The 14659-nt window shown below is 36.3% G+C and overlaps 1 protein-coding gene across 1 annotated transcript in view; it reads right to left on the reverse strand.

Moving 5' to 3' along the window:
• LOC100927149 (cadherin-related family member 3) overlaps positions 1 to 14659 on the reverse strand; it is a 98131-nt gene that overhangs the window by 48192 nt on the left and 35280 nt on the right. The window contains exon 5 of the mRNA XM_012543546.2: positions 1388 to 1482. Within this exon, the coding sequence (XP_012399000.1) occupies positions 1388 to 1482 (95 nt within the window). The remainder of the gene's footprint in view (positions 1 to 1387; positions 1483 to 14659) is intronic.

Consider the following 14659-nt stretch of genomic DNA (forward strand, 5'->3'; position numbering starts at 1 on the left):
GAGGGAATTTTGTAGCAAAAAATACATAAACAGGCCTCTTTGGTTCCTTGAGGCCTGATCCATTCTTCCTGTTTGCACAAACAGGAGCCTCTGTGGAGACCGGAGTGCTGAGGCTGTTAACATAGAGATCAGACAAGCAAGGAGTGTAACATCCTCAACCAGCCGAGGTGGTTGAGTCTCAGTTCAGGCTCATGAGGGATTGGGTTTGAGTGGTTTATTGCTACATTATCATTTTCTGTAAACTACCCTGATACCTAGGAAGCTCCTAAAAATCAGCATTAAATAAAAATAATAACCGTAGGCAATGCTTCCCCATTTGACATTTGTGATCCTACAGAGGAAACTAGGAGATATTGGTCTACTAAATTTTAAGGTTCATTGGGCAATAATGGGAATGTTTCTGTCCATAGCCATTTATACAAAAGAAGATTCCATTCTCTAGCCATTGAGGATGGGAAAAAAAAAATACTTAAACTCTCCCTGGTCCAGAGACTTCCATAGAGCTTGGGGCAATAGCACATCCAGCCCCCATTCTAGGCAGCCCTATTGTGAGGACTAAGTTCTAAATGGGATAGATGAAAATAAAGTGGAAAAATAAATTTAGTCATGTATTTAGAGCTGGGAGAGACCTCAAAGATAATGGAGTGCTGCTCATTCAAGTTACATATGAGTAAACTGAGGTTTAGAGATTGTAAATGATTTGTCAATATCTTAGAGTAAATGAGTTTAAAAAGTCACTTATATGTTATATCTCCCTTCCTCCCACCCCATACACATAAACTCTTAGAGTACAGGGCCCAATTTGTTTTGGTCTTGGGATCTCTGGAACTTAAGTATAGTTCTTTGTACAAAGTAAAAGTTGAATTGAATTGTCAAGATTTGAATCCAAGTCTTTGATCCCAGATCTAACACGGTTGTTATGAGGTAAATGAGATATTTGTGAAATGCTTAATATAGTACTTGGTATAGTTTCTTTCCTCCTCCTCCTCCTCCTCCTCCTCTTTCTCTCTCTCTCTCTCTCTCTCTCTCTCTCTCTCTCTCTGTATGTGTATGTGTGTGTGTGTGTGTATCTGTCTCTGTCTCTCTCTCACACACACACACACACTCACTCACACTCATACTCACACACACACTCTTTCTCTTTCTCTTTCTCTCTCTTATTCTCTCTTTATGGCACCATATTGTCTTCTTTCTACAAAACTCATCAGTAGCAAAAATATAGGCAAAGAGTCAAAAAAGGACTTTGTTTTCAATATTCTTTATTGGTATTAAAAGCATCTATAGAATGGCAGTGAAGCAAGAAATAATGAAAAAAGGACAGAAAATGGAAATTTCCACAAAAGGAGCAACATTTGCAGTGGGAAAAAAATCTACCTACAATATTTACCTTTTGGGTCCTCTGTTGAAATCAAAATTCATCATTGTAGATATGGTTCCAGTATTGTCAATGGTGAATCCTGCATCCTCCGGGAAAATGAAGTACTATTGGGTAATAAACAGTCAAGTTAAGGTAATAAGCATTTATTAAACACCTACTATATGCCAGGCACCATGAAAGTGTTGCAAGGAAGAAAAAAGGCCCTGGCCTCAAAGAGCTAGTAGTCCAATGGGGGCTGGGGAGGCAACACAGAAACAACTTTAAAAAAATATAAATAGGCCAAATCTTGGAAAGGTGAGTAGCATTAAGAGTAACCAGAAAAGACTTCCTACAAGAAGGTATTTAAGCTGAGACTTGAAGGAATCCAGAAAGTGGAGGTGAAAAGGAAAAGCATTTCAAGCATGGGGGACAACTAGGGGAAATACTCTTTCTCTTATGTGAGAAATAGCCATAAAGTCAATGTCACTGGATTGTATCATAAGCTAGCAGAAGAAAGGTGTAAGAAGCCTGGAAAGATAGGAAAACATCCAGGTCATGAAAGACCATTAAAAGTCAAAGTTGGATAATCTGATATAAAAGAAAAATGACAAGTACTGGAGAGGGTACATTGTTGGTGGAGTTGTGAACTGATCCAACGATTTTGGAAAACAGTTTGGAACTGTGCCCACAGGGATATAAAATTCTGCATACCCTTTGATCCCATAATATCACCACTAGGTCTGTATCCCAAAGAGATCAAAGAAAAAGGAAAAGGACAAAAATATTTGTAGCATCATTTTTTGTGGTGGCAAAGAATTAGAAATTGAGGGAATGTTTGTCAATTGGGGAATGGCAGAACAAGTTGTAGTATATGATGGTAATGGAATACTCTTGTGCTAGAAATAATAACAAGCAGGATTCTTTCAGAAAAATCTGGGAAGTTTTATAGGAACTATTGCAAAGTGAAATGAACAGAACTAGAAGTTCATCATATACACAGTAACATCAATATAATAATAATAATCAAGTGTGAAAGATTCAGGTATTCTGATCAATATAATGATCCATGACAATTCCAAAGAACTCATCACAAACTACTATCTAAATCCAGAGAGAGAATTGATGAACTCTGAGGAGAGATTGAAGTATGTTTTCTGACATTTTACTTTTCTTGGTTTTTCTTCTTTTGCAACATGGCTAATTGGAAATATGCTTTTCATGACTTCAGATGTTCTTGTTTTCATAATCAAGAGGAGAGGGGCAGGAGGGAGAGGGAGAATTTAGAACTAAATATTCATTTTTTTAAAAATTAAAACTGTTGAATGTAATTGGGAAATGTATAACAAAATAAATAAAAGATAACCATACACATTGTTTTTAAGTCTAACAAAGGATTTTATATTTGATCCTAATGGTGGGTGATAGGAAGCCACTGGAGTTTATTGAACAAGGAAAAGTCACGGTAAGACCTGTACTTTAAAAAGATGGATTTGATAGCTGAGTAGAGAATGGATTTGAAACCAACCAAAAGGTCATTACAACAGTCCAGGCATTAGCTTATAAGGAACTGTACCAATGTGGTACAGGGTCAGAGAAGAGAAAGCATAAACAAAGAGTGTTATGATATGAGGGGAAGATAGGAGAGAGGGAGAAGTCAGGGATGACAGCTAGATTGCAAGCTTGAGTGACTGGGAAGATTCTGGTACCTCCTCAACAGTAATAAGGAAGCTGGAAAGAGGGAAGGATTTATGTATTCACTTATGGACATGTTGATTTTAAAATCTCTAAGGCATATCTGGTTCAATATATCCAATAAGAAGTTAAATAAGAAGGAAATCAAGCATCGTAGGTATCTCCAAATATCATCGGATATAGATTATGGTCCCTCAAGGATAAGAAAATCCCCAAGATGTATACCATATTTTTTACTTCTCCCCTTCTCTGAAGATCTCCTAGCAGTGATCTGACAACCATTCATATCAACTGCAGAGGGAATTCTTGTCCAAGGATGGTTGGACAAGATGGCATCTGATATTTCTTCCAACTCTTAAGATTATATGAGTCCAATTCCCCAAAATCTAAAACAGAGCTAAACTACATACGTACTCAAAAATTGTCTATTTATTCACTGCGAAGGTGTTTGGATGGAAATAAGATAGAGTAGAAAGAGAGATGGCCTCAAAGTCACAAAAGCCTGGATTCAAGGACTGTATACGTGACCTTGGGAAACTGTTACCTCTTGAGATCCTCAAGCAACTCTATTCTTCAAAGTAGGTGAGGTGGTTCCAGTACTTTAAATTCTTTTAACTTTGAGCATCTCCTGTTTCTTCGCAGATACTTCAATTCTTTTTCACTTGTAGAGCCCAGCCCCTTCTCTGAGGAGGGCACACCATGTTGAGCAGTTCTGTACCAGTGTCTCCCACATCCCACAATCAATTCCAAAGTTCTTAAAAGAGACTTTGAGAGTGTGCTTGTATCACCTTTTCAGATCACCACATGAGTGCGTGCCTTTTGTGAGTTCTCCATAAAATAGTCTTTTCGGAAAGCATGCATTCAGCATTCTAGTAATGTAGCCAGTCCAATCGACATATACATGGATCATTTTTCAGCATTCACTTTACAAAACCTTGTGTTCCAAAACTTTTCCCTCCCTTCCTTCCACCCCCTCTCCCAGATGACAAGTAATCCAATATATGTTTAATATGTGCACTTCTACTATGCGTACTTCCATATTTTTCATGCTGCCCAAGAAAAATCAGATCAAAAAGGAAAAAATGAGAAAGAATAGAAAATGCAAGATCAGATCTACATGCCAATTAGGAATTTTAGAATCATAGATTTAGGTTATCTGGCCCAATCTTATGATTTTTACAAATTAGGAAACTGGGGTCTAAATTTCCCAAGGGTCACACAGGTAGTAGATGCCAGAACAGGAAGTTGAACCCAGGTGCTCTGGGGACACAAATTCCACTATCTCATTCTATCTCCCAATGATGTTCACACCCAATTAATTGGCATGGTTTTTTAATGTGAAAAAGACTGGAGATTAAAAAAAATAGGCAATTTTTCTTACATAAGATTATAAGCACAGAGTGAAAAAAGATATTACAGATCATCAAGTGCAATCCCTCCCTATATTTCAGATGAGGAAATGGAGACACCAGATATTGTCCAATTTCATATGGATTCTAAGCATCAGGACCAAAATTTAAATCCACTGCTTATGATTCCGAACCTCTTCCTCCTGTACACATGTATATAGATGATGTATGAGAGACTCTTTTCTATCATTCAGCTATGCTGACGGAGGAATTTAAGTGAGCAGACCAGCAGGAGGGGAAGACAGGAGAAGACAAAATAGGAAATCAAGGAAAGCTAATGTCTTTGTCTGTGGATTCAGATTTTCCTCAATCCAGCCAGGACTAAGCAGATCACTGGATAGAGAAGAGCTCTGACTCTAGGATAAGTAGACACCTCCTTTGTAAGCATCCATCTTTTTCTCTAGAAAACTCCTTCCTACTGAGGTTGAATATTACAGCTTCAGTCCAAGAGGAAAATTCTGACCCTTAAGCAGCAAGTAGAGCAGTAGATAGAACTATGGGTCAGGGGTTAGGAAATCGTCGTTCAGTTGTGTCCAACATGGCAAAAATTCTGGACTGGTATGCCATTTCTTCTCCACCTCATTTTACAGATGAGTAAACTGAGGCAAACAGGGTTAAGTGATTTGCTCAGGATAGTATCGAAGGTTGAATTTGAATTCAGGGCTTCCTGACTCCAGAAGCTACCTTGCTACCCAATTAATCAATTCTTTGATCCATAATTCTATTTAAATTAATTAAAATTTGATTCATGCCTTTTCCAGATATCCACAGAAGCTATACAGAACTGATATCTAACCTGCAGGAGAGTAGCAAATGCTAATCACGTTTGCGATGGCGAATGGTTAAATGATTATGAAAGACGTCTCCTAGAGTATATTATTATATTATGTTATAATTATAGTATGCTTATTATAATATTATATGTATAATATAAAATGTTATATATACTATATCACATGGTATATTTATATATAACCAATATTAGATCATAGCAGTTTATTTTTTTTAATATTGCTACTGCTATTGATGACATAAAATGGATTTAGATTTATATGTAAATCCATATGTAGATTTAAAAGTATATGCAGGGACAGCTAGATAGTGCAGTAGACAGAGCACCAGCCCTAAATTCAGGAGGACCCTGAGTTCAAATCTGGTCTCAGACATTTAAAACTTCCTAGCTATGTGACCCTGGGCAAGTCACTTAATCCCAATTGCCTCAGCAAATATATATATATATATATATATATATATATATATATATATATATATACACACACATGTAAAATAGTTTCTCATTTGTCATGTAAAAAGATTGATCTTTTATAATGAATTTATAATTTAATAATAATGAATTTATTAAATTGCAGGAGTCATCTAATTTCTATCTGCCCAGGTCACACTCCAGGGGTGTATGACCCCTTATGTACCTTACATACACAAGTTTGGTATAGATTACATAATGGAAGTCCATCTGGATCATTGGCTTTTTATGTTGTATATCTGCCATTACTGAGATTCCATGTGCTTGAGTTAGGATTGCACCATTGGTTTCTCTGGGTCAAAGTACAACCATAATAATAATTATGTGAAAGACTTTAAGTATCCATGATAACATCAATCTCTTCTACTTCAATGGGACATACTGATTTATAATAACTTGTAAAATTGCATCAGCTTATTTTTATGGTTCTTTTCTAGGTCAACTTGATCAAATAATCTTTACAGAACACTGTCAAGATTAAGTGGTTCCTATGGAAAGAGAAGTAGAATTGAGAACTTTTCTAAAGAATTATGCAGTTATTCTTTAAAATTTGGCTTATGCTGTCTTTTTGTCCAATATGTCAGTCTTTTTTTTTTCATTATTTACCTAAATTCAGGTATATATTAACTGTTCTGGTTTTAAGGTTGTTTAACTTTCTAATTTTTCTTCTTACCAATAATCTCTCAGATTATCAGATTTTCCAAACATCCTTCAAACTGATTCACTGTGGCCACTTTCATACAGTGCTAATCTCAAGTTCGTTCTTGGAGGAAAATGGAGTTCCAGTTTGGCGTACCAAAATCATTTCATTTCATAAAACTTACTTAGAAAGTTTTTTGAAAAAAAATAAAGTCCTAGTAATAACAAAAAATTGAAAGTTTCCCATTTCCCCTTTGATACTGGAAAAAATGGATAATCTTTAAATTTAATACCTTTTAGAGATAGGGGCCTTTCTGCTGGTGGAGAAGTAAAAAATATATTAATTTTTAAAAAAGATTGATGTCTAACTATTCTGCAGTACAAGAGAATCTGACCTTAATATACAATAATAACATGAAACTCTATCACAAAGAAAGCTTTAATAAGGGTGGGACCTCAACTTTGCCCCAGGGACCAAACTTAGAGTGTTGATCACATATGCTGCTCTTTACCAGATAGAAACAATAGAGCTCAGCACTTAATGAAAATATATTTTTTTAAAATATGATAGTCACTAGATCAGCAAACATTTCTATAAATCTACTCCCTGCTCTTTTTTTCTCACTAATGATTCCCATGTGTGTCCTGGGTGTCTCTGTCACACCAAGCACAGGGATGGTATTCCAATTCCCTTGTGACACTCGTCCCAAGCATAGTTTATGATATTTATATTTGTAGCTCTGTATGAGAAAGAGAGAGAGAGAGAGAGAGAGAGAGAGAGAGAGAGAGAGAGAGAGAGAGAGAGAGAGGAAGAGAGACAGACAGAGATAGAGAGAGATGAAGAGAGAAATAGAGACAGAGACAGAGACACAGAGAGAGACAGAGGAGTGCGTTTCCTAGACACAAGTCTTAGACACAGAAATCCCTAGACATGTTTATAGCTACTAAAGGAATTGCTACAACAAATTAGCTGTCTCTCAGTGTTTGAGGCAATGTAAAAGGCACCATGGTGTCTAGGAGACAACATGGTATCACAAGCCTTTACTGAAATCCCACCTTCTTGTTGTGTGACAGTAAACAAGCCATGACACCTCTGAGCTTTATTTTTCTCACCTGGAAAGGGGTGAGGACAGGGAGAAAAGGGGGGAAAAAAATCACCTATACCACCTACTTCACAGAATTAGTGTGGGAAAAGCATTTTGGGAATTGTAAAGAGCTACAGAAGTGTGAGTTGTTATTTTATCAGCTATATGTTTAGGAATTATTTGGAGTTCACAAAATAAGATCTTTTTTTCCCAACTTCCTCCAATTGATGGTGATGGTATTTGGTGACAATGAGATTATATATCTATAGTGTGGAGAGTCTTGTTGCTAAGCAACCAGAAAGTAGCTGGGAAAGCAATAAAAAGCCAACTCAATGAATTATCGATGGGATAAGAGGGCAACATAACTGGATAGAAATGAACTCTTGTCTGGCCAGTTAACTTGCATTCATTGTTCAGCCTGAAATCTCCACAAAGTGTGTCCAACACCTAGTTATTAGTCTCTTTACAGAAGCTTAAGGACTGATGAGATAACATGGAAGCCCACTAGATGCTGTCCTTGGGAAATATACAACAGGAAAAAGTTATGCTGAGCTTATTCCCTAGGGAGATCTGTTCCACCATTTTGTCTGAGGTCAAAATTAGCTCCTTTATTTGAGCTGTTCATCAATGATTATTTGCTGTGGAGGAACTTGGGGATTTTGAAAGGACCAAAGGCTAGCCTTCAGACCAGACACAAGGGATAAAAGCTAAGGTCATCTTGCAATATCACACTAGGTTGGTGTTCTCCAGAGAGCAGTTACACAGGTCCAGCTTCAGGATTCTTTTATGGCTCCAAACAAGGTGGTGGAGGAAGAACAGTTCCCTGCGAGAGAACTTTATAAACCCAATACCTAGCATAATGTCTTTCTTGCCTGTAGCATTTAGATATTTCTTTAAGGAGGATATTCCTTCTAAACGTGCAGATTGCTTGCCTATCCCATGCAGCTCTTGTCCATATCAACTCCCAAGTTCACTTCTGGAGGTCCATTTGCAATATGGATTGAATTAGAAAATGTCTGCAGTGCAGTGTGATGGATAGAGCGTGGGAGTGAAGAAGTATTATTGTTCCATCTTTTTAGGGAAGGAAGGGAGGGAAAGAGGAAACAAAAAAGGGAAGGAAGGAGAGAAGAAGAGAAGGAGGGAGGAAGAGTGCCCTGTGCCACCTAAGAGCATGACATTAAATGTGCCCAAATATGGACCAGGAACAAGACAGAGTTTTACATAGATACATACACTGAGGCATATTTCACAACCACCAACATTTTACACAAAGAATACAGTCCATTACTGTGCAAACTTTTAAGACTTTGTCTACATGGCAATTTTCCAAAGGAAACAATATTCAAAACTCCTTTTGTTTTGGCAGAAGTTACTAGTTTGAAACAAATATTTTGATGAAACATTGTGGGAGATAGAACCATTTATCACATTTAGAAACCCATCATCTCCCTTATACTTACAATTTAATAGTTTCTCATAATGTCTCTATAATTCCATTATCATAAATCAGGTACAATTTGGGGAGGGGGAGATCTCTCACAAAATCATTAGCTCATACCTTTACCCATAAACCCTGAGAACTTAAGGAGCTGATTTTGCCGTCTCCCCAAAAAGTCTTGAGGCTTTCCTCAAAAGGAACATTGAGTAAAAAAAAAAAAAATGCAAAACAGAAACACAAAAAGTACTTGTACCCAAAGCCATGAATAGTATAGAACACTTTCTACTTTTCTTGTCACAGGGACCTAAAGAGTCCTTTTAACTATTAGATTGTAAGCTCCTTGAGGGCAGAGACTTTTTGCCCTTTTTTGTATACCTAAGACTTAGCACAGAGCCTGGAATACTGCAGCTACTTCATAAATGAAAGTGATTGATTTAATATGATAATCTTGTAGCATTGTCCTGCACAAATATTTATGTGTGGGACAGACATAGCATGGTATATAGAGGACTTGGAGTCCACAAGACCTGAATTTGAATTTCTCTCTTCACATTTATTAGCTGAGTGATTTGGGGCAAGTAATTTAATGCCTCTAAACTCCATTTTCCTCATGTATAACCTGGAATTAGCAAACTTGTTGAGAGGTAGGTAGGTAGCTTAGATAGTCCCTGGAATCAAGCCAGGAAGAACTAAGTTCAAATCTGTCCTCAGACATTTATTAACTATATGACTGTTCATTTAACCAGTTTGAATTTTCTCATATGTAAATCGGGTATAATAATAGCATCTGCATCCCAGGGTTGTAATGAAATTCAAATAAGAAAATATTTGTAAAGTACTCAGCACAATGTCTTGCACATAGTAGATACTTAGTAAGTGATTATAAAAATGAGACAATCTATATTAATCATCTTCAAAACCATAAAGCACTAAATCAGTATGTTGGTGTTATGTAAAAAGAATTGAGACCACAATTTTGTAATTCCTGAAGCAAAAATAACTTTTCAGTTTTATATGACAACAATTAAAAGTATGACTAACATAATAATAGGGAGTACGTAAAAATATATGCTTTAAATTCTCATTTTTGCAACCATTCAATACTGGATGAATTTTTAAAGATGATTTAGCAATATCATGGCCAGTGTGCCATGGATGTTATAAACTTGCATGCCATCTTGTGGATGATAGAACTAGTTTTATAGTTATAAAGAAAATAAGCCACAAATTTAACATTTACCCAATATCCATGTTGTTTAGTGTTTTTTGCCTAAAGTCTCTACCTAAAGTGGGAGAGTTGGAGACACTACTTAGTTCATAGGGGTAGAGAGTGGAAATTCTCTTTTTGCTTCAATTATCTGATAATATTTTAAGCTAAGATATTGATTTTGGCAATTTTCTCCTTCCTTTTGCTTGTTCATGCTACACTTGAATAACATGTTAGCTACAGCTACATCAGTCAACTGTCTTCTAAAATACTTAATGTTTGATGAAGAGCATTATTTCCAAAACTATTGTTTGCCTAAGTATAAGAAACAACACAAAGTCTTATAATTAATATTAGAAACCAAACTCAAAAACCTTGTCCTGTGAACCTAAAATGCATCCAACACAACAGTAAAACAGCATTAAAAAAAAAAATGTCAGTTACCCAACTGACTATATTCTGAACTCAAAGTATTCAAATAGATCTGTCATCTCATCAATTTGTGAGTTCCCTCTCACAGTGGAGACTGCAGTTTTTGCATGCCAGCCCATCCTATCCTATGGGATTCTTATCCATGTTCTCAAAGTTCACCACATGGGACCCCAATCCTTCTTAGTTCTAGTGCCTTACTTTTCTTAATTATTTCCTAATTATCCCATTTAAATTGTTCTTTGCATATATTTGTTTGCATTAGGTTACAGTCTTTTGCCACTTTTTTATAATCCCTAAGCTTAGCCTAGTGCCTGACTCTCAGGAACTTAATGTTTACTAATTACTAATTGATTAAGTTTATTAATTAATCCTTGAGACCTTTTTTAGTGTTCTACTTTGTAATGCATGATAAAATTAGCAGTAGAAGGCTCTAGATGTCCACTTCTTGCCACATGATCATTCCATTCTGTTTTTCTATCCCATAGTTCCTTGAAGGTGCCTTTCTCTTCCTTTCAAACTCTTGTCTTACTTTTGTTCACACTTTCTCAAAAGTATTTTTAAAATATTTAAAAATTCTTTCCATTTCTCATCTGTTTGTAGTCCTTACATTTTCATCCTTAAATAAATGAATTTATTAGCATCTCATGATAGAAAACAAGCTGCATTAGTTTCAAAGTCATTTTCAATTATGTTTTATAAGGAAAACATTATTGAAAATGACACATGAAACTATATATTTTCCCAAAGAAATTGGTTTTGATTTCATTAGTTTTTCTGCCTTTAAATGGCATCAGAAGCTGACATTATTCCAGTGTTACTGTTTGTTTATTACCAAAAAATCTCATCTATCAGAGCCATACAAAGATGGGACAAAGTCCCAGAGCTCTAAATTGAGAAGACATAGACAGAAATTGCAGTAATTCAGTAATGTAGAAGCAACTGAGCAATAATTAATTTTTTAAAAGTTTTTCCCTTTTTCTTTCAAATTCACCATATTCTTCATTCCATATATATCCCTAATGAGCTCTATACCACTGTCTCAGACGTCTGACTAGCACCCACTGAGTAGTATTTTACCTCTTCCCCCCATCTGAAATGATTCTTGCGCTACTTGTCCCAAGTGCAAAAAAATCATAACTGTCTCTCTCTTTTTAAAAAAAACACAGATTGTTTTTATTTTGTTTTGGGTGGGTAAACAGAGCAGAGCCATGGAATGTGGTGATGGTCATATTAATTAATTAGATTATTTTTTTAAAAATAGGTCAAGATGAGAGAAAAAGAGAGAGAGAGAGAGAGAGAGAGAGAGAATGAACTACAGATAGATCTATATAGATGAATCTATCTATATCCAGACCCTCTGATAGCTCACTAGCACTAGTCAAATCAATGGTGACACCTTCAGTTAAAAATAATGTTTCAGAAGACCAGAGGGAAGAGATCTCAGAGAAGCATCCAGCTTAATTTCTTCATTTAGAAGATGAAGAAACTGAGGCACTGAAAGGCAGATGCAATTTTCAAACTCACACAGTTGGCAAATAGCAGGATAAGGAATGGATTCTGGACTCATCTATTTTCTGGAGATCATTTGAACTATCCTAAATCATTTTTAAACTCCCTCAAGTTCTAAATCTATCATCTTATTTTGAAGTCAATGCAATTTGGTTGCTATCAAGGAGAAATAGATAGTGTCCACACAGTATAAAAAAATCAGCAGTTTTTTAGTTAAAATTCAGTTCATTTCAGAGAACAGTGTCATTGTGATTAATTAAAGCACCATGGTCAAAATAACATTTTACTTATCAGTTTTATCTGTGAAATACAAAAAAGAAATGGGATGTTGCAGAAAGGCTCATTTCACAGAGACATATACAACCACTTGATGTGTTTTTGACCACACTAGAAAACAAAACCTGCAAATGCAGAAAATGGAGATATGAAAAATGTGGGTGTAGCTGAGAAATAAACTGAGCTCCTTCTCTAGGGTGTACACACTTTAAAACTATCAATAAAAACAAGATCCACAAAAATTCTGAAAGTCATATTTACATGCACTGCTTTCCCATTTAATAGACTCATCTTTTTCCCCCTTTAATGTTTGTTTTACAGATGAGTTATAAACCTCTGAAGAGAAGGGTATATAATTAAAAAGCTCAGACCCATAATTATTGGCGCTAATCCCATCTCATTCACTACCATGTAATTGGGAAGGCTTTTGATGATGTATATGACTAATTATTCCTTTTAGAATCTCCAAATACCACATTCTCCTCCCAAACTGATCATTGTCACTCTTCACTCACTGTCTCTGCCCAAAAGAAAATGTTGTTTATGCTCACAGAAAATTACATTCATCTCCTGTGGACATTACCTGTTTATTACTACACCTGGAGGTGTGGGAGGGACTGAAACTTCCAAGAATTGATGTCTCTTTTCCCTGATGTGTTATTTTAAATTTTAGGGAGTTGTCTGTGGAATTTTAGGGAATTATTCTTCACTGGATTTCTTCTTTTAGAATCCGTCCAACACATTGTCAAAATGTTCATTAGCTGATTGGATCCTGAGGCTATTATATTCTCCATAAAAAGCAAATAAAGGTCCATTAATATAATCAATGGCAACTGGCATTCTTAGATATGTCATTGACTTGAGGGAAACATTTAACCTTGAAATGAAGAAGCAAAAACCAACTTGCTTGACTATTTGGCCTAAGGCACTCATCCCCCTCCAGACGGTTAACTTATATAATAAGGGTCTATTTTAAATGGATTTTAATTAGCTGCTTAGGTTGGAAATCTATGGGAAAATGTCCATTGGGTGAATTAGATTTTCACCTCTGAGAAGCTACCATATATGATCTAAGCTTCAGTTGGCTTTTCAGTATGGATGTCTGAGCTTAAAACTCGGTGTCAGAGTTAAAATTCTGTATCTGACACCGACTTGTTGTGTGACCAAGGACAAATTGTGTAATGTCTCTGAAACCCAGTTTTTTTCTTCTCTAAAATAGGAATGATACCAGTTAACCTTATCTCATAAGGTTCATAAAATCATAAATCTAGATTAGGAAGAGACCTCTGATGTCATCAAGTTCATCACTCCCATTTGACAGATAAGGAAACTGAGGCCCAGGAAGACTCCCCAGGTCACATAAGTAGGAAATGACATAATCAGTGTAGCAGGTATGTTTTGGCTTATTATCTCAGAGCCAAGAAGGCACACTTCCCTTTCAAAATTGCAGAGGAAAATCAGAGTAGATTAAGGGATTGTTTCTTCTCTAATCTTAGTAACTCACACCCCTCCACCAGTTGTGTTCTTCATTATTACATGCCAATAACTACACTCCAGTTTCATTTATCCACTTAAATTAATTGGCTTTCTATAAAAGGATTTTACTTTGAAGATTCAGAAATAACAAAAGGATAAACATTTCCTCCAGCACCTCAGGGGGGGGGTCTCTCTCTCCTCTACCACCTCAGTCCATGGGGGAATGGTCTTAGTCTTAGCATGGTTTCTACATAGCATGGGTCCCACCAAGTTCTTATCCAGAGGTATCATGATTGACAGATGAATCTTTATTTTGGCTACCACTGGGTCTCAAGATCACTCCCAGAAATCAATTGATGTTCCTCAGAACAGCGGTGCTAGTTTGACAGCAAAATTCAGCATTTATTCCAATTTCCAGATTCCTGGAAGCTCTCTTGACCTTTTGAAACTCATAAAGTCAGAGTGTCCAGCCAGGTTTATCACCTTCACTTAAAATGGAAAACAACAAACGGCAAAGGAAAATGAATGAGCCTGTTTTCACAAGGCAACATATCAGCCTCAGAGGGAATAAGGTCCAAGACCTCTCCTCTTACAACATTGTCTCTCATCAGACACCATTAACAAGGGAGGCAAACCAAGAGAGGAAGGGAATAGCAAAAGCCAACCAAGACCTTTGGAAGGTGCTCCCTGTTTGGGCTTCCCAATTAAAGTCCATCAAAGAGATTATTGTCCATCACATGGCTGGTAAAACAGAACCAGTTACAGAAAATTTACACATTCTCCGCCATCTTTCCAACACCTTCCATTCATTACCCGTCATTACAACTCTCCTGGAAGCAGCTCCTTGCCCTCTTTATGTGGAGACTCATCCACAG

Source organism: Sarcophilus harrisii, chromosome 1 (genome assembly GCF_902635505.1).
Source record: "Sarcophilus harrisii chromosome 1, mSarHar1.11, whole genome shotgun sequence".
NCBI lineage: Eukaryota > Metazoa > Chordata > Mammalia > Dasyuromorphia > Dasyuridae > Sarcophilus > Sarcophilus harrisii.